The sequence below is a fragment of the Indicator indicator genome, chromosome 18 (genome assembly GCF_027791375.1).
Source record: "Indicator indicator isolate 239-I01 chromosome 18, UM_Iind_1.1, whole genome shotgun sequence".
Taxonomy (NCBI): Eukaryota; Metazoa; Chordata; class Aves; order Piciformes; family Indicatoridae; genus Indicator; species Indicator indicator.
The window spans coordinates 21,506,691-21,528,096 of record NC_072027.1 but is presented as its reverse complement, the minus strand read 5'-3'; the positions used below and the strand labels follow the sequence as shown (position 1 = coordinate 21,528,096).

General features: G+C 45.0%; 1 protein-coding gene across 1 annotated transcript in view; it reads right to left on the bottom strand.

Moving 5' to 3' along the window:
• Nucleotides 1–21,406, bottom strand: part of ANKHD1 (ankyrin repeat and KH domain containing 1) — a 121,834-nt gene that overhangs the window by 37,043 nt on the left and 63,385 nt on the right. The window contains exons 11-16 of the mRNA XM_054389041.1: nucleotides 19,090–19,149; nucleotides 14,975–15,062; nucleotides 14,289–14,416; nucleotides 13,981–14,124; nucleotides 12,408–12,510; nucleotides 571–1,314 (exon numbers count right to left, since the gene is read on the bottom strand). Of these exons, the coding sequence (XP_054245016.1) occupies nucleotides 571–1,314; nucleotides 12,408–12,510; nucleotides 13,981–14,124; nucleotides 14,289–14,416; nucleotides 14,975–15,062; nucleotides 19,090–19,149 (1,267 nt within the window). The remainder of the gene's footprint in view (nucleotides 1–570; nucleotides 1,315–12,407; nucleotides 12,511–13,980; nucleotides 14,125–14,288; nucleotides 14,417–14,974; nucleotides 15,063–19,089; nucleotides 19,150–21,406) is intronic.

Sequence of the window (21,406 nt, the reverse complement as noted above, 5' to 3'; positions counted from 1 at the left end):
GTATCTAACAAGCAGATGCTCCTGTACAGCAACCAGTGTTGAGAGGGTGTTCTGACAACATGAGCCATTACAGAATGAAGCAGTTAGGTGCTGATTTCAGGTGGTGTTTAACCACAGCAACACCTTGAGCAGCAGAGGGACACATTGGTCCATACAAGTGAGAACAATTTGGATTTTGCTAGAGGTGGCTTCTACACTGAAGAATGCCACTGAGGCATAAGCCTGTATAGAAAATTCTATGGAAGATATCAAACTGTCACACTTTCAGGTTTCCTAATGGGCACCGTCAATCACTCATGAGAAGGCTTTTGAAAAAAGCACAGAAAAAGATGAGGCTAAAAGGGCCAAAACAGGTCTCCAGTACAAGAAGCTTTGCATTTGGTAAAAAGCTGTTTTCAAGTCTGATGTTAGAATTGGAAGTCACTGTTAGGATTAATAGTACTGATCAGGAACTTTACTCTTACGCAAGTATTCCCAAACTGGAAAACCCCAAGATGTTGTTGAGGGAAGGAGAGAAGGGGAAACTAAGCACACAAATTAATGCAAAAACAGGTATATTGCTTAACCCACCTGCTATTAGGTCATCAAGAGTGTCGGTAAGCGTCTGTGCTGGAGTGGCAACCATTAATCCGTCTGCTTCTTGAACTAAGAGCCCCTGCCCAGCAATCTGCTGCTGCTGTCCTACATTCTGCTGATTCCCTAATGCTTTCTGAAGTTCAAGAGACTCTGTCCCATTATAACCTAAATTACCAGAAAAATTACATTGTGGTGCTGGCAAAGGCTGGATAGGGACAAAATCTAATTGTTCAGCAGGTGCTGGAGACTGTTGGTGCTCATCATCTTTAGACAAGATTGTGTCAACCTGAGGTAACCCTGAAAAGTTATCCTCTGGCAGACCCTTATCAGATTCCACTTCTGGGAAGACCCCTGGAATTGGGCACTGCTGCTGCAGGGGCAGTGGTGTGTCTGTCTGACCTTTGGTCTCCAAATATTCTTTGGTAAACTGCTGTTGGGTTTTCATCTGCAACTGCCTTTCCACCTTCTGCAGCTCCTTCAATATTTTCTTCTTCTTCTGTACTTGTTCTTCTCTGTTCTTTTTAAGTTCTTCAATCTTATCTTTATTTAAAGGTTCACCTTGAATTAATTCCAATGATTTAAGCTGTGCTTTTTCAATGGCACTAATTCTCTGTCCAAGTTCATTCAGCTTGCCTTCAGTCTCTTCTACTATGCATTCCAAAGGCTGGTATGGGTGAAAAGGTGGCAGTAGGTCCTTATCAGCTACCTGCAGGGAACTTGACTTCTGCTTGGATGCACCTAAGCACATGAAAAATGTTTGAAAAAATGCCATGCTGAAGATACCCCAAACCTCCCATCTCACCCACCAAAAGAAAAAAAGAGTATTATAAACAACAAAACCAAGCCAATAATTTAAAAAAAAAACATAAAAAAACCCCAAAAACCCCCAAAACCAACCAACCAAAACAAACAAAACCCAAACCCCAAACAAAACAAAATACAAAAAGCCACCAAAAAAACAACCAAACCCAAAACCCAAATCAAAAACCAAGCAAACAAAAAACCAACAACTAAAATTCTTAACAACTGCACATCTGTCAAACCACAGAATGGTGAACCCTGCTCTTCATGATAAGGCAAGAAAGGACAAAGCATAGAGCTAGAACTGCCAATATTGATCCTCACCTCCCTTTGAAAACAGCCATTTTAATCCTAAGAAATAAGGAATCTTTCTGGTTTCTGGGACATGTGAGAATGCATCTGGAAAGTGAAATCAGCAAGAAGAGCAAGGAAATTTAAGTGATTCACTGAGTTCCCAAAGCTGTTCTGAGGTGCAGAGCAATCAGAGTGTTTTCCAGAGGCTAACTTCCAACAGCAGGGTTGCAAGCAGAGCCAAAGCACCCTGCATTTGAGAGAAGACAACGACAGCCAGAGCAAGGTCCTAACCAAACCAGTGCTTCTCCAACTTCTACAGGCTGCCAGCTGTGCAGTGCTAACAGAATCCTGAGAGTGAAGCCTTCATGTGTACAAAGAGATTTTGGAACTTTAGCACCTTTTAAAAAGTTCTGAGTCAAAATTAACAGATTGCTTGTCCCCCTCTCACCAGTAACAAATCCACAGCTCCACTCTCTAAGATGACTTTCAAACAATCTTTGATAGGCATGTGGTGAGGACACCAAAGCAGGGCAGCACTGCTGAGTGCTCACTGCCTTCCAGCAACCAATGCTGCTTTCCCAAAGCTACCTGTGACCCCTCCAGGCAAATCTTGCATGTAAGAATCTACAAAGTGCTGAAATGTTAATTATTACTTCAGTGTCAGAAACTGATTAAGAATTTTAAAGATTTTAACTTGCTCGCTTTGCCATACCAAACAGCTTAAAACCCCCACCCAGCCAAAAAGAACCACCCCCAAACTACAACAGCCAACGACCCCCACAAACCAGAATCCCCCAAACTCAAACATTTACAAAGGAGACTCATCCAATTACCTGCTAAAAGGGGAATTAGGGAAAGTTTGAACCATGGCTTAATAACGCTACCTAAACATCACCCAGCCAAGTGAAAATCCAGGTGCAAGAACCAAGTCCCAAATCAGTCACTAGCTCTGCAAGGACTCAGGTTCCTAAAACACAGATTTATACCCCTCTGTATCGTCCTTCAAAGAACTAACTCACAGGTGACTTTGCTGCATTGCTACATAAAGAGAAGTCACACAGATGTCTCGTGGAAATGAATCCCCCCTGGAAGAGCCAATTGAAAGGGCAAACAAAGGTAAGAATTCTCCCTTGAAAGAGAATTTTCTCTTATACAAAGACAGCAGGAATACTAAAACAGACTCAAGACAACTGTATGCTGACTGCCTTCACCAGACTCTGAAGTGACAGCAAAGCAGATCCAAATTTAAGGGAAACAAAACAAAACAAAAAACAAACAAAAAAAACCAACCAACCAAACAAACAAACAAAAAAAAAAACCCCAAACACTTATGCCCAGGAAACAGCCCAGGATCTCAAACACTGCTGGAGAGCCTTCAGGAATCTCTGAACCCACCTCTATTGAACAGTTCAGCAGTTCCAGATGAGAAAACTACTCCATACACTGCTGTTATTTTGGCTATGAACCGTGAGCGCCCAGATAACTTCTCAGAACACAGTAAAGAATTTGACTGAAGTTTATCAATGCCTTGTTTGAGGTGGCTGATGGGCATTTGGCTCAAGCCTGAGGCTTTGCTCTTCAGTGTACTGAGGGTTTACTGAGTTATCTGTTCACTTTCAAAAGTGCGACCTAGGATGAAAGTTTTGCACGCCAGCCTTGAAAACTGTTTGCGCTGATCAAAAATCTCTGGAAGGCTTTGTCTGTAACTTTGGTAGAAATCAATAAACGTCAATTGGTGTCTTTTGAAACCTAATATCCTCCACTGCTGCAGTGGCAGAAGCTTTAGAGACTGCAAATTAACCCTGCTTTGAACACACAGTCACAATAGGAACCCCTTTGCACTGCTCCCAAGGTTGCCATATTTATCATTTCCCTCTTAACCCAAAGCATTCCCATGGGCTGGCAACTCTAGACAGCTTCCCTCACCCTGGGAAAGAAGAGCTGCAGTTCACAGAGCCCCCAAATTATGAAGTGCCACCATTATCCTTCTCAATTAAATCCCACCTGGGGAGAAAACAGCCTGGTCCCAGGAAAACTCTGCTCCAGGCATAGGGGCAGAGCAGAAGCACAGCCTTGTATCATGATGTGAACTGGAACCAGAAGCCAAGACTGGTCCAGCAGCCAACAGCATTCCCACAGTGACTCAGAGCAGGAATGACCACAAGAAACTGGGCCAGTTTCTGATGACAGGTATTAGGAGCCTAGGAAGGGAAGGAGCTGGGCTTTCCAGCTCCAGAAGAGGTGCAGAGTAGTTAAGCATGCAGCCAGCATGGCCATTTTGCAGATCCCAGACCACCCTTTCCAGGCCAGGAAATAGTTGCAACGTGTTATCTTGGGGACACTGGAAGAGGCCAAGGGACAGGAAGCAAGATCTGCTAAACCCACCATGCACAGCTGAACAGCCAGCTCCAGCCAGAACTGAAGGAGATGCAATTGGTAGATTCAAATACCTAAGCACTCTCACATAATCACATTGGAAGTACCCACAAGTGGCATTTCCTGGTTCCTCCAACATTCTCCTATTTCACAATGTCCTGAAACATCTGAAATCCTTCTGAAGACTACTTCAGACTTTCACTTGTAGGAAATGGCAGTATGGGAAACCCCTCAGCAGCTTGGGTTATTTTGTTCATTTATCTTTTCTGGAGCATCACTCCAATGCACAACCAACCTACTACAAAATTCAACTTAGCAATACTAAGCAGCCAATCTAGCTCCTAAAGCAACTGATTTGACCACTGCTTTATCAGGAATTGAAGACTGAGGACCAGTGAAATCCAGGTGTTGCTGCACAACGACCAGATGCCACCAGCCACCCATGACAAGCTGCCTGGCTTGACAGCAAAACAGAGCAGTTCTGGGCATGCCAGGAAAGCACAGAACAAGAAAATTAGTATCCCAAGGTGTTTTGTGAACAGCAGCACCAACTGCACTTTTCTATTTCCACATGCCCACAGACCTGGTACCTGCACTGCACAAGTTCACCACCATTCCTGCAGAGCATGCACAGGTCTTCAGCCAGTATTCTGACCAGCACCACAGCACAGAACTTCAGTGCAAATCACAGAATGCTTTTGGCTGGACAGGACCTTTAAAGTGCCTCTAGTCAAACTCCACCACAGTGAGCAGGGACATCCCCAACCAGAGCAGGTTGCTCAGAGCCCCAGACAACCCAGCTTGGAATGGTTCCAGGGATGGAGCATCCACCACCTCTCTGTACCAGGGTCTCACCACTCTCAGCGTCAAATATTCCTCCCTTCTCTCCACTCTGACTCCCTCTGTGAGTTTCAAACCATCCCCCTTGTCCTGTCACAACAGGCCCTGCGAAAGAGTCTGTCCCCAGCTTTGTGCTGAAGCACTGAAAGGCCACCAGAAAGGTCTCCCTGAAGCCTTCTCCAGGCTGACCAAGCCCAACTTCTCTCAGCTTAGCCTCACAGCAGAGGACTTCCAGCACTCCCAGCATTGCTGTGGCCTCCTCTGGCCCTGCTCCAACAGGTCCCTGTCTACGCTGGACAGAGCTGCCCCAGCACTGCAGGGGAAGTCTCAGCAGACTGAAGCAGAGGGGCAGAATCCCCTCCCTGCCTCTGCTGCCCACGCTGCTGGTTGGCACCTAGGCTGTGATTGCACATTGCCCATTCATGTCCAGTTTTTCATCCACTGGTCACCTCAAGCCCTTCACCACAGGGCTGCTCTCAATCATAGCAGCCCCCAGACTGGACTGATACTGAGGACTGCCTCAACCCAGACACAGGACCTTGCACTCAGCCTTGTTGAGCTTCACAAGGTTCACACAGGCCCAATTCTCCATCTCTCTGGATGGATCCCATTTCTCAGGCCTACCTCTCCAGCTTAGAGAGAAGGGTGTTATGGGGGTGTGCCAAAGGCCTTGCAGAAGTCCAGAGAGATGACATCTGCTGCCCTTCCCTTGTCCACTGCTGTGGTCACTCCACTGCAGAAAGCTACCAGGTTGGTCAGGCAGGACATGCCCTTGGTGAAGCCATGCTGCCTGTCCCCAGTCACCTCCCTGTCCTCCATGTGCCTTATCAGAGCTTCTAGGAGGATCTGTTCCATGATCTGCCCAGGCATAGAGGTGAGGCTGGCAGGTTGGTAGTTCCTGGGCCCTCCTTTCTGCTCTTCTTAACAATGGCTGGAATATTTCTCTTTTTCCAGTCTCCAGGGACTTCACCTGACTGCCAGGGCTTTTTAAGCAGCATGGAGAGTGGCTTGGCAACTCCATCAGCCAGTTCCCTCAGGACTCTGGGGTGCATCTCATGGGGTGCCATAGGCTTGGGTATAGTCAGCTTCCTCAGGCAGTTCTGTGCAAATGTGCAGATCACAAACAGTAGGAAAGATTTGCCCTCCAGGCCCCTGTATTGCAGTCCATTGATTAGGGAGGTGTGAGGAGAGGGCTGCAAGTGAAGACTGAGGCAAAAAACCTCTCAGCCTCACCTCATCCATTGTTACCAGCTTGCCATCCTTACTCAGAAGGGGAACCTGCTTTGTTTTGCCCTTCCTTTTCTACCTGACACACCTCTCGAAGCCCTTCTTGGTATTCTTTGCATCCCTTGCCACATTTGGTTTCAGTAACATCTTGGCCTTCAAGACCCCATTCCTACACACCCGGGCAGTACTTCCATTTGCCTCTGCAATTCCTTCTTGCTTTCTAGATTGACCAACAGGTCACAACTCAACCATCCAAGTCTCTCACCTTCTTTGCCTTATTTATTCCACCTGGTATCAAGGTATAAAACAAACACTTCCCACCAATTTCTCTGACTTCTCCCCAGGAACTAAGAGGGAATTTTTTCCTATGGAAACCTCCTGCACTTACCCCTTACACTACAGATAATCTCCCAAGTACCTTAGCTGCAAGAGTCCATCCACCCAGAGGAGTCCTCTTCCAAGCAGCACTGCTAGTCACTTAAGCACCCAACAACATGAAGGGAGGACACCATTTCCAGCTTTTAATGCCTTCTAGCTGCACGTAACCTTTAAGGTCCTAGACACTGAGCAAGAGCTTGGAAAAAAAAACTTCCCTCAGCTGGGTCTCCTAAGCAATTAAAATCTTCTCATTTAAAGTTGCTTACAACACACTCACTTTTCATAGGGTTGTTGCCTATAGATAAGGCTGATGGATTTCATTCCAAGTGCTTATGATTCTCTTCCAGCCGTAACTTGTAATCCACAGGATGTCTTCTTCTCCCAAGGGAGAAATAATTGCTATACCCTTTAACACCTAATCAAGCAGCACAGCTGACCTGCTAGCAGTCCAAAATAAACCTACTTAAAACTAGTTTATTGTCCCCAATGCCACTATTATCAGATCTGTTGTCTGCACTTGCCAACACCCAAATGGCAGCCTTTACAGCTGTACCCCAGACAGGTACCTCTGCTGTCCTCTCCAAATCTGAAGACTGAGATATTTACTTCAAGGAAGTGTCTGAGAATCAAGAAAGAGGTAAGAAATTTCTTACGTAAAGTCTGCTTCAGAGCTTACCCTACAAGTACCAACTGATGAATCTCAGAATCACAGAGTAGTAAGGGTGGGAAGGGACCTGCAGTGATCATCAAGTCCAACCACCCTGCCAGAGCAGGGTCACCCAGGGCAGGTCACACAGGAACACATCCAGGTTGGTTTTGAATGTTTCCAGAGGAGATGACTCCACCACCTCTCTGGGCAGCCTGCTCCAGGGCTCCGGCACCATCACACTGAAAGTTTTCCCATGGCATCTCCTCTGCTCCAGCTTGCCCCTGCTGCCCTTTGTCCTGTCACTGGACTTCCCTGAGCAGAGCCTGGCTCTGTCCTCCTGACACTGCCCTGCACATCTTTATCAATAGGAGTGAGCAAGGCCCAACATCTGTTTTTACAATCCATCATACTCTTGAGGATTTTTGTAAACACAACTTGCATTTCAGCTGAGTGGGTTCACATATTAACCCACACCAAAGCAGTTCTATTATACTTCACTTTTGATGAAATCAAAATTTTGGGACTTGACAGCTCCCTAATTTCTAGAGTTGTTAAATGAGGAAAACAAAAAATGGATCCAAATCCAAACAGTTACATTACAAAAGATGTTTCAAACATCTTCTCTGCTGGAACAGATACTGAGTATAGACATCTGTATGACTCTCCATTTGTCTTGATAAGGAATAGTCTGTCAAATTCTACCCAGAACTTAAAAACAAACAAAACCCCTTGAACAACAACTAAGAAAACCCAGAAAAAAACGAATGAAAAAACCCAAACCAAAACTGGAACCCCACCAAACCAAACCCAAAAGAAAAATTCAAGGAAACCAAACCCCAAACCAACAAACCAAAACCACCACTCAAAATTTCCAACCCACAAAGCCAAACAAACTAGATTCAGTCTGTTCCTCACATGACAACAGGCAGATGCTAGGAAGCACAAACCCAGCCTAAGACCTTTGCTTTATGAACAGAATTGCTTGTCTGCTGTTCTTGAACTTGAGGGGTTCTTTATAAATCAGGTTTTAATCAGAAATCCTGAGTTAGATTTGTTGTCTGCAGTTAAAATTCACCAGTCTCATCAACAGGAATACGACGAGCTTAGTATTAAATTTTCATGAGAATTCTGTGTTCAGCTGTAAGAAATCCAGTTGGTAAGACATGCAGCTCTGAGAAGGTGGGGACTGGGAACTCCCTGCACACAGGTTTATGCACACAGCACAGTACTGTACCATCTGGGCAACAAAAAATGGCCCACCTCCCTAACCCAAGGAGATTGACCTGCCACATTGTCTTTGATACACACTGAACTCTTCTTTATCAAGTACAGGATGACTTGTGGGGAGCTGAATGACAAGTTGGCATTTCCTCATGTTCTTCCTGTGGACCATGCAGTACTTCTGCCAATCTTTCCCACTTCTGCAGCTACCTCTCTGGCAAACATACAAGGAATAGGGGCAATGGCACCCAGCAGGCAATAGCCACAGGGCTGAAACTCATCCAGCCTTAACTGACATTCACAAATCCCAGCAACTTTCTAATCTCTGTCTTCTTCCCAAGGTTCCTCTGGCGGTACCCTGACTGGACAATTACTAAGATGCAATTAAATTAGTCAGTCGCAAGCAGGTGACTGAAGCTTCAAAGAAGCAGAATTTCAAAAGACCACTGAGAAGACTTTTACACACTTGTGCTCTTGGGGATCTACACATCCTGTTTGGAAACCTTCTCCCTGCACTGCAGAGAAGAATAACAGGTCTTCTGGCCCTACCAAGAAAGTATCAGTGAAGTCAGAAAGCCACAAGGCTTGTACTCTACAACACATCCCAGATAACTGAGGCAGATGCTGACCCAGGCTGAAAATACAGAAGAAACAGCAAGAGTTAATCAGATGATGTTGAAGCACAGGAGACAGCGAACAGGCTGCTGGGCTGTGCAACACAGGAGTATGAAAGGAGTCAGAAGGGAAAAATGGGACTCTCCACTTGCCTTTTTCATGCCTTCACCTCAGTGAGAACATCTTTACTTCTACTTTATTTCTACTGAGAACATCTTTAATTCTACTGTTAACCTGACCCCTATGTTCATTAAGTCACACAGCATAGGAGATCTCTGCCTGCCTGCAGCTGCTCAGCCTGATATTGGAGTCAAAAAGATTTATTTAATGTGTAGCTATTACAGCTACCTAGAGTTCATCTGTCCCCTTTCTCCAAGCCATTAGACTGTTACATTAGCATAGGGGATGGCATATACCAAATGCCTAAATTCGTACTGAATTCATGACTAAACTCATACTGAAGGAATCAGAGGCAGATGCGGGCAGCTCTCACATCAGTCACTGCAGCTTCTTGGATCCCGTGGAGTTCTAAAAAGCCATGCACCCCAAATGAGGAAGAGGGCAAGGTACTGTCCATGTGAAACCAACAGCGGAGAAAGCTAAGAAGAGCATGTTGATAGGTTTTAAGCACTCTGTCATTTTTGTAAGCCCAGTTCTAGATCACCTGTGAAGTAGAAGCAATCTGGAGGGAAATTTACAAGTTAACTGATCCTTCAGCTTACAGAAGCAGGCTGCCTCAAATGCTGGCATGCTTAAAAATCACCTTGGATACTTCAAGTATTTCCCTTAAGAAAACAACCCTGCTCCTCTCCACACGGCACCAGCTGCTGCTTCCCAACAAAGCTCTACAGCTGTGGGTTCAGGCTGCAGGTTCACCAGGCACATTCCTAGGAAGCAGGACCTGCCTTCATGAACTGGGCACCATTACCAACAGCAGCACCTGCAGATCTTCTGATGAAACCCAACAGAACTACTTTTGACCATTTCTTGTGCTGCCCAAAACCTCATTGCCCCAGGAAAGCAGAGACACTTGGAGCTCCATCAGAACTGCTGTGCTTTGTGCCCCTCACACTGTAAGCGGGAGACTCTCTGGTCCTGCAGAAATAGCACTTTCAGGTTTTCTAGCTAAATGAATCTGAGCAGGACTGCTGACTGCATTCAAACGAGGAAGTGAGGGCAGCACACACCAAGGAAGAGTCCCCTGCCTCTGCCCATGAAAGCACAAAGCTGAACTTCACTGGGATTTCCCTTTGACATGGACATAAAGACAGCTGCCAGTGCACTAAAACCAATCCTTCCTAAGCACCTAAGAGTTGAGGTCTGCTCAGTCCCACCAACTAATTCTGTCTGATCTCATTTTAATTCAGCCAGTTACCATCTTTGCAGATCACCTTTACCTGAGGCTCTCTAGACCCACTGCCAGCTCTGAAATGTTTCTCTTTTCAGTTCCTAAGCACTGATATTATTTGTAAAAACTATTCAAATGGCAACTATTTGATATGCCTTCCTGCTTTACTGAAAAATAACACTGTCATTCAAAACTGAGCCATAAATTCCTCTTGAAAAACATATCCAAATCACAGCAGTAATACACAAGCTCCTTCTAGTGCTGCACCCCTCATCAAGAATTCATCAGCAATCAAGTTGTTATTATTGCACTTCTTGCCAAAGTAATACAAGCTCCTTAACCTACAGACCATTTTAACTAAGCTTAAAGCCAGCTGCTCCTTCCTTCCTTCCTTCCTTAAGCGTTTACACAACTCATGGGGCCACAAATTCATCTTCCCCTGGATAAACAATTTTGCTACAGAAGAACATCAGAATCCATGGCCCCTCATCCATGGAAATGCTGACCATCCTCTTTTGTCCCATCTCCAAGAAGTCTCACAATGAAAGCCCTGCACATTGAAGCTCTATGTGTACAACACATTAAGAATGGAAGTCCAGAAAAGGTGGTGAAACCCAGCCCAGAAGCAGGGAAGTGTCATCACTATGATGATCACATCATCACACAGACACCATTTCTGCCCTACAAATCTAAGAAGAGCTGAGCACACAGTTTTCAACAACGCTTCATCAGCCCAATGACATTTTGGATGGCTCCATCTCTTGCAATGCATCACAGATTAGCTTTGCTTACAAACATGAAGCATATCCTGAAACACTGAAAGCAACTAGATCTGTGCCAGGTCCACCACTGTGGCACTGCTAAAAACATGCCTAGAGTATGCACTGCCACCTGCCATGAGGGGGTTCTTCAATGACAGCCACTCCTTAAATAGCAATCATTAATTAAACAACAGGAGACTAAGCTTGTAACTGCTGTCTTCTGACTCAGGATCAGCTCATCTCTCATTGACTCCCAAGCATCCCATAATGTGCCTCTACAACACTAACCCACTTGGCAATCCCAGCAGTTGCTGAGCTGTAAGGGCACAGGTACAGGCACAGCTGTTTACTTGAAGCAGAAACTGCACATTCTGTTCATTTGTTTTATGAAATCCAAAGTTTCAAGTCTTGCACATCCTAGGAGAAGAGATGCTGCATTTGAGAAGTCACACATGGCATACATGCACAGAGGAAGGCAGGGCAGCACACTTCAGCACCCTTGAGCACATGAGTTTTTTCTCTCTTCATTTGTGCTGTTTATTTTAGGAAGCACTGAGCACTCTCAGAATGAAGGGGCTGAGTAAAGGTAGTAAACAGAGCTTAGGAAACTGTAGTATTTGATAGCCCTGTCCAAAACTCTGCCTCATTAGGAGCTGCAGGTAGTAACTTTTCAGTTGAGAATCTACTTCTCTTCCTGAGGTGACTTTGCAGAATTTGTTACAGAATGCATCGCTGGAAGCAAACTGCCACATCTGCCATTTAACAACCACAAATAGTTGTAACCAGTCAGTTCAACCACGGTCAAAGCAAAAACCCTTCCTTTTTTACTTACAAGTGAACTATTACTAATACAAGAAAAATTCTTCTCTAAATAGACCTGCAATGGCATTTTACAGTGTCAATATGTTCGTATTGCTAGTGTGGAAGCACGAAGAAGTTGGTATTTCAAGTTCATGTAAAATAGTTGCAACTGTTCTAGGTGACCCATGTAGAATACTGAAAAGTTAACATCACATCTAGATTTTATTCACGATTTTTAACAGTCTGCACTATGGCAGCTAACACAATTGTTTTCTTCAGCAGATCTCTAATAAATTAGAATAGCATCATAAAATGTTGACTGACCAGTGTCTATTTGCATTCTGTACTGTAGAACACAGGAAAACAAGGAAAACCTATGCACTACAGAAAATAATTTTGAGTCATACTTCATTAGAGGTGTCCAAGACTTGATGGAGTGGACTATCCTATACATAAGCTCTAACAAGTTTCTCCCCAGCCCACCAGTTTCCATCTGTTCTCTGAGTGGCTACATACTGACCTTTCACCACTCCCAGGAGAGGTGGAGAGTTCTCTTGAGGAGTCCTGTCAGGTTCCTGGGGAGGTACAACCATAGCAAGTGTATGTACCGGCACACGGGGGACCTGAAAACACAGCCATAGTCAGGCAACAACAAGGAACCCACAACGTAACAAAACCCAAAACCCTCTGCAATGGATCAGATCTTGAAGTGTTACTACAAAGACACACGTCTACAACAGACCTCCATTGCCTGGCCTCTTCAATGTCTTTACCAAAGACCTGGGTGAGGGTATTGAGGCACCCTCAATAAGTTTGCAGATAACACCAAGCTGGGTGGCTGTGTCCATCTGCTGGACGGTAGGGAAGCTTTACACAGGGATCTGGACAGGTGAGACCCATGGGACAAGGCTCACTGGATGAAGATCAACAAGGCCTGCACCTGGGTCACAACCACCCCATGGTGAGCTATAGACTTGGGGATGTATGGATGGAAAGCTGCAACAGGGAGAGGTATCCGAGGGTATTGGTTGGCACTGCCCAGGTGGCCAGGAAAGCCAATGGCATCCTGGCTTGTGTCAGAAACAGGGTGGGCAGCAGGGACAAGAGGTGACCATCACCCTGTGCTCAGTACTGGGGAGGCCACACCTCAAGTGCTGTGTTCAGTTCTGAGCACCTCACTCCAGGAAGGACATTGAGGGGTTGGAGCCTGTCCAGAGAAGGGCAGAGAGGCTGAAGAAGGGCTTGGAGCACATGGGATAGAGGAAGGGCTGAGAGAGCTGAGGGTGTTGAGACTGGAGAAGAGGAGGCCGAAGGGAGACCTCATTGCTCTCTACAGCTCCCTGAAGGGAGGTTGGAATAAGGAGGGGGCAGCCTCTACTCCTTGGTGGCAAGAGACAGGAGCAGAGGAAATGGTTCCAAGCTGCAGCAGGGGAGGTTCAGGCTCAGGACCTCATGAAATCTTTCTGCCCTGGAAGGGATCTCAGACATTGGAAGAGGCTGCTCAGGGCAGTGCTGGTGTCACCATCCCTGGGGAGGGCTCTGCCAACAGGCTGTGTTCTGTGATTCTTGGACTGTATTCGGTGATTCCATTCTTCCCAAACTGTTACACTCTGCTATTCCTGGTGTGACTGTGCCATTCCAGTTTACTGTGCATTTTAAGTCATAGTTAACTGTGTTACTCTTCACAAAATCATGGGCTCTGCAGGCTGGAAAACTTTTTAACCAGCTAACTCTACTGCAAGGCTACCTCTCCAAGCTGCAAAGTTCTGCATTTGCACAATATATTCTCTTTCATATACCAACCAAAATAATTAGCAGTATTTGAGGGGCACTATCACAAGGGTCTAGAAATGCTGAAACAAAATACTAAGCAAGTGCAACCAAGAAAATAATCCTCTCTTAAAATAGTACATTTGGGTCTATCCTATCTAAGGAGAAGCAGAGGGAATAAAGCTCAGCATTCTTCAGGACCCTGCAGACAACCAATGTAGCCTTTTTGTAATTCTTCCCACTGCCTCTGCTTACACTGACATTAACTCCACAAGTAAACTCCCAAGGAAGTGCTTCTTTGCCAAGACCTCCTCCTGGCTCACCTGAGACTGATCCTGAGAAGGAGGTGTGAGCTGAGACAAGTCTGCTGCCGGAACCGACAGAACATTGTTTGGGTAGTCCAGCAAGTAAGAGACAACATTTGTGTGTCCTCCCTTGGCGGCTTCGATGAGCATGGTTGAGCCATCCTGAGAGAGAGTTTTGGAAACAAAAAATCAGCAGATTAATTCTTCTCCCTGGTTTAGCATGTAAGATATGAAGTAGACCACTTCAAACTGGTCATTTACTAATCCACTAAATCAATGAGGTGGTTCTTTCAGTACCTATGCCAATGCCTGGTGTAAGCAAATACCTTGAGCCTATGAGTAGGATCTGCTCCGTGAGCCAGAAGGAGCTCAACGACTGCCAGGTGGCCTCCCGCACATGCCAGTGATACCACTGTGTGGTCATTATTAGCTGTAGCCCTGTTAACATTGGCACCTATGAAGAGAAGATCTCAGAATTAAACATCAAGAAACTCTTTCCAACATCAAGAGTAAGCACATCTTTTCTGGTACTAAGATGAGCTTTTTTTTTTCCTACTCTTCCTAATTCACTGCAATTCCAGGTAAAAAGCAAGGGATTTGGAATAACCACTGTCTTCTACACTTCATCATCCTCGTCTTGTAAAGGACAGCAGCAGTAGGCCTCCTAAGCAATAAAGAGAGGAAATATTCATGGTATACAGACCACAACTTTTGACAACTTCATTCTAAGCACTTCTGAGTATCCCTCCATGGTGCAGGGCACACCAGGGCTGCTTCTGAAGCAGGGAGTGCTTTTTTTCAGAAACTGAACATCTTTACTGTACTTCAAATCTATCTATTCATCTAGAAGGAGTAACTAGCAGAGTATTTTGTGACTCATTGTATCACAAACTAAGCTAAAAAGCCCTGAACAGTTTCACAAATGCCCATGCACACACAGCCAGATTACAAACACACAGAATGGGAAAGCAGCATGTTAGGTTTTTCTTTGCTTTTTCAACTGCTGTTTTACCTTTGCTAATAAGGAACTGCACAGTGCATAAATGGCCAGCTCGTGCAGCCTTCATTAGTGGGGTTCTGCCACCTTCAGATTCATGTTCCTGTTGGAAAGAAGAAAGAACAGGTGTATAAATGGACAAAACAATTCTACCATTGTTTCAGTTTTTGAGCCATCCCATGACAGAAGCACAGTTACTTGTCTCAGCAGATATATTTTATAAGCTGACTGTAATCAGTATAATCTGACTGTAATCAATTACCTTCAATACAGAATCACAGCATCAAAAAGCACTAAGACCACATCCTTTGGTCTGACAAATTGTTAGCACACAAGGAAGTTTCCCTACTCTCATATCCATTTTTATTTTAGCGTTCACACGAGTAACACACTTGAGAACAGCAGGGTCTAGTTTCCTCCTCAAAAAAAGGGGTATTTTAACACAGGTGTCACCAGCAGGAAGAAGTACAGAAATACCTACCATAGAGCTGTTAGATGGTGCACAGCTGACCTTCCAAACCACAACCGTGTCTGGAGAGCAGACAAGGTTTGTGGAACGCACCAAAGAGGATTAGCAATTGGAATGAGAAAAATCACTGCAGGTCACAAAAAGCCTCCCATCAAGAGAACAGGAGAGTAAAGGAAAAAACACAAAAGGATGATACAAAGCAACAAAAACAGAATGAACAACATTTTTTTAATTTAAGAACTGTCTGAATATCAGAAAAAGTGGTTGAACAAAACTGTGTTGGAAAGGTAACAGGAGTTGGGTATTTGCCTGCTGTGCAGACACAATCAACACAAAGAACGCTGACTAAGAATACACAGGAACCCTCCCACAGCAACCAGGGAAGAAAACACCATCTTCCTGGGAATGCTTGTATTTGTGCTCTGACTATTCAGTCTGAGCAATAAAATACACCAGGACTGGAGGGTCTTTAATTACATATCTGACAACCCAAGCTCTAAATTCACTTTTAATTCCCAGAACTTCAGGTGTACCTGACAGTGAAAGTCAGCATTTAGCAGTGGCAGTGGATTATACTGCCATTATAAATATAAAAGGACAAGAATAGATCTGACAGAACAAATCAACTCCTCCTCAGAGTGTCAGCATTCCTGAAAACTCCACGTATGTTCTCTGACGTATGGCTAGCTTTGTTACAAGCTGCACCTTCACTTTGCTTTCTGTTCATACACACCAGGAAGAACTCTTGACAGGATCTACTGTTGGAGACTGACTTTGAGGAGAAAATACAAACCAATTCTTGGCCCTAGTGGGAGTTAGGCTGCTCCTGACCTCCACAAACTCTCTATCACTGTACACTGCCTTAACACGTGTTCAAACTCCACCTTAGTGTCTCTTTGCTTGCTTGCTAGTCTAACACCTCAGTGCACACAAGCAGAGAGGAAGCCTTGCAGAATTCATATTGAAGTCAATACTTCTTGGTGTGTTTTTCTAAGTAGATTCCCCTGCCGGAGCAGTGAGTGCTGAGCTGTCTGCACAGCAGACACGTTTGCGGCTAAGCAGGTTAGCGTGTGGCCCTGTGGTGTGCAAGAATTGGTAGCATGCTCCTCAGCTCTGATGCTTAGTCAGGTATTTGGCATCTTTTTTTTCCCTCCTCAGACACTACCATTGAAAGGCAGATGCTGCAGTTTGCCTTGTGCACAGCAAGCCCCTGGTACTGCTGGCAAATCGCACACACAGCAGCTGTGGATACAAAGAAGGACCAAACACCACTGCACTCACTGAGCAGCAGCAGAGCACTGCTGCCCCAAACAGTTACTGCACACTTCTAAATGGCAAGAAGCAGAATTTAGTTTAGGTCATCTCAGCTACATTCCAGACACTGACAAGTGATCTCATCTTGCACTCAAATGCAGCACTGGAAATCATCATCAGCAAGGTATCACCAGCTGCAACATTCTCCATTCTTAACAGACTTCACTGCTGAAATCTTACCCACGAGTGTCAGAAGCCTTCCTCATTGAAATGCAATGCAGTTGTTCTGCCCAGTTTGACCAACAGTTACTTGGCAGAACTTGATCCTCAATTATTATGCACTTCCAATACTTGCAGTACCATACCCTTCATGAGCCCAGCCAAAGGAAACCATTTATGTGCCCACCTGCTGTAGATCTTTGCAAGTTCCTGATTTAGATCTTTGCAAGTTCTTGCTTTTCAATAGTGTTTTTCACGTCAGAAGATAGAAAAGCATACTTTATTTTCAGAAGAAATTAATTCCATGGCTTCAGCACTCTAGTTAGCCCTAATAAAGGCCAGCAGACAGCATCAACTCCAGTTTTAAAGAAAATCACCTAGAGCAAGCCACAGTAAGAAGCTGAGCCAGTGCAGTGCCTTTGTCTGCTCATGTCCTTTCTTCTACCTGGAGCAGCAATAATTATTTTTTTTTTAAAGCTGCAGTAGATAATCAAAACAGCGACATGAAAGCTGTCCAGAAGCATCCCCCATCAGCTTTCCAAGGCACTACTTCCTTGTATTAAGAGGAACGGCATGCAAATACTTATTTTGAACACAAACTAGCAAGGAGTGATCCTCTCCTTTGGAGAGACCTTCCCCAGCTGCCTGCACGGTAGGACTCACAGCATTTTGCCTCTCTTCACTGCTCCAGATGCGAGAAACATTGCAGCAAGAGGGAAAAAACAAATGCCTATGGCAGCTCTGGCTAGAAAAGCCATTCTCTGAACACTCAGTTGATGTGCTCTGCTGCTATCTTTGCCTGAGCGGAAGCAACACCTGAGAAGAGTTTCTGCGGGTTTGGGTACTAGAGAGAAGGAATGGGAAAGTGGTGTGTTCTACCCAGATCAGGCAAGAGCTGACATTTCTCTGCACCTTTGCCACTGGGACTAAAGAGGAGAGGAGAATCCAGTTATGGATTAGTATTTCCTTCAGAGATAAACCCAACAATCCAGAGAACAGAGCAAAGTCATCAGAAATATCTTACAACAACCACTAGTATTTTTTATTCTTGATTTTGAGTTCTCTGGTTCAGGCAACTCCAGGACTGGCTACCTGAGGGCTTCTCTGCCCCCCTTATTCTCCTTGGTGACAAGAATCTGTGGTTTCTAAGGATTATTCACCTGGACATTTCCTTGAGTTTGTTGCCAGTGTCAAACGTTTAAGTTCTAGAACAAAATCTGCATTTTCAAACTAAAGGTCCAGCTGCTCTCTTCAGCTTTCAAACCAGCCTTTCTCAGAATTATCATAGAACAGTTTGGGTTGGAAAGCACTTTAAAGCTCATCCAGCTCCAACCACCTGCCATGGACAGGGACACCTCCTACCAGCCAAGGTTGCTCAAGGCCAAATCCAACCTTGCCTTGAACACCTCCAGGGAGGAGGCATCCACAGCCTCCCTGGGCAACCTGTTCCAGTGTCTCCCCACCCTCACAAGAATTTCTTCCTCACCTCCAGTCTCAATCTTTCCTCTTCCAGCTCAGAGTAATTGTCCCTCACCCTGTCACTCCCAGCCCTTGTCAAAAGTCCCTCCTCACTTCTTTTGCAGCCCTCTTCAGGTACTGAAAGGCTGCTTTAAGCTCTTCCCAGAGCCTTCCCTTCTCCATGCAACAGTGAATATTTCATAGAAATCTAAATGCTCTTCTAAGGAAAGTTATTTAGACCAAGTTTCTGATACAAGACAGCAGCCAAGCAATGCAGTCCTTACACTGTGCCACTGTGCTAACTTTCAAGCCTGCACTCCTCTCAAGAGCCACAGCATTCTAGCAGTCAACAACCTAATTGTCCCAGTCATGATTCCTGAGGTACATAGCAAACCAGCACTTCAGAGCCACCTGAACGTGCAACCAGGCCTCTAGTTGAAGTATCTGAAAAGGGAATATCTCAGAGAAGGCTGGATATGGACTAGCAAGTTTAATACAGCTCCTCATGCCGGTAGGCTCAGGGAGGTGACCTGCTGAAGGCTAAGATAAAGTTTGTTAAAAAATAGTTTTGAAAACCCAAGAGAAGGGCAAATGCAAGACAAAGATAAGGTGCTAAGTCTGCACTGCAAGGCTTTGTAGTTCTGAAGAAACTGAGATGCCTTAAAGCCATGCTTGCCGTTAGCATTGTATCCTGAGGCTGCAGCTTACAAGCATCAAAGGCCAATCTCACCTGATGCTTGCCCGGCTCTATGCCCTCCAAAACAGTCTTCTTTATGTCCTCCTGCTTGTCCTGCGGAAGGAAAGAGAAGAACTCACGGCTCTTGTTCTACAATAAGCATTGTGCTTGGTCATGAAGACCTGGAATGTGAAATCAAATGGATCAGATCCATCAGCTGAAAACTCTTCTACTGGAATTGGGCAAGCAAGCATAAAGTTAAGACCAAGCAATGCATCTTTTGCAAGCTAGAACTCCTACCACAAGCCATTCAGATTCATGGAAAGAACACGAAGGTCACACCCAGCACCTTGTTCAACAGAACATCGTTTTGCTCTCTACGCAACAGAGCATCCTTTTGTCCACTGGCGAAGAGAGGATTTCATAGTACTTTACACAATCTAGAGACTGCACCACAATACTCAGAGTCAGCCTCAGACACCTTTTAATCTTCTGCTTTATTTGTAGAAAACTGAAAGCCAAGTCTAAACACACCTGAAACCTCTGATCTTCCCGTGATGGGTCAAAAACAGCATGGGAAAACATGACAGCTACTCAGGATCCCTCACTGTACTGACAGCACAGCTACCTCCAGCCCTGTTTCACCCAACTCTGTTAAGCAGTGGCCTTTTTGGTAGATGTCCCACCACGGTGTGACCAAACAGGCAGAGTGTCACATTCCCATTAGCATGAGGGATGATCCCAGATGGAGACAATGATCCCTGCAGTGACAAAAACATCTTTCTGTACTTTGTCATGGAAGTAGTTTAGAGTGTATGGATTTATTTTCTTTTCCAGTGGAGTTATGTGGAATGCAATTCTAACAAGTATGAAGAGCTTTGGGGAGGTGTAAAATGAGAAGAATGCAACCCTGAGGGGTTCTCTTCCCTCTCTCAATTCCAGCATAAAATGTATTGCACAGTACAAATGTGAACTCCATCACTATATCAACTCTCCTGTGAAACCGACCTTCACATACAGCTGTCAGACAGCCTAGTTTACGCAGCCCCAATTTAAACCTCTTCTCTGTACTTTCCAGCTGAGAAAAGCTAGGACCTTCTCACTGTTGAAAAAAACACTCTCTGTTTTCAACTACCCTGAAACAGACAAAGATGCAACCACTTTGTCAGGAGCAGCTTCACTGTCACAGAGGAGACAATCATTGTCTGTACAGCATTTCATCCAGCTCTGCTGCTACTTTGAAGAGCCACAGGTACCTAAACAGGCACTTTCAGGGTGCACAATTTACAAGTCAGACTCTCATTAAACACCATCAATACTCTGTGAGCTTTGAAGTCCTTAACCTAGCCCTAATCTCACTTTGCACAAGTTTTAAGGTGAAAGTAGCTGCTAGTAAAGACACTAGGAATGAAAAAGACAACAAAAGTCTCCTCTCACCAATCCTTGTCACACAGGTAAATAACAGCATTACTGGAGTGCTGGTGACTTTTCCTGAAGCTAGTAAAACATAACACAGCTTAGAAAAAAATTGAGTAGATTAAACTGTACTTTAGAGTTCTAAACTCCAAAGTTTTACTTGTATGAATCACAATCTAAAGCAGGTGTTTTGTAAACAAGCACTTGGTCCATGTGGCAGGAGCTCAGACTAAGACCCTGAAAGGCTCTAGTCCTGCAGGTGCTAAGAACTCAGGCATAGATGGGATCACAAGCTGACGCTTTCAGATTGAACCTATTCCCTTCCTTGGCAGAAGCAGCCAGTTTCGAATGCATACATTAACAAGGGAAGGGGCAGATCTGCCATGCTGGTTCTGCTACAGATTTTCACAGGCAAACTTTGGCCCTGTAAGGACATGAAGACAACAGAGCCCTTACAGAAGGGCTTGTGAGAAGCATCAGAACAGTTGGTAACAAGCCAGGCTTCATAAGCTATTAGTCACAAGGAGATACAAATTCATCAAAATCCTGTGCAGGGTTGAGCAGCTCTCCAGCAGAAACAGCTGTGCACTGACACTGCTCATCAGCAGAACTTGCACTGCAGACTCAGAAGGAAAAATTCACTACTGACCAAAGAAGCTTCACCACAGCCATATTTTCTTCTAGTTCTCTTAATGCCACCCTGTTTTATGAATCTAGTAGAGTTCTCAACATCTTCCCTGCTCCTAAACTCAATCAGGTGTTTGATACCCAGGCTGCAAAAGCAGTCCCTGAACAGCAAGCTCCTGCTCTTCTGCTTGCAAGAGCTGCAGCATTTCTGTGCTGAGATGCGGTGGCAACGATCACTCCCAGTTCAGACACAACTCTGCTGGGGATCAGAAGCACTCCTCATGTAGGGATCAGAGAACAGTTTGGGTTGGACAGGACCTTCAACAAC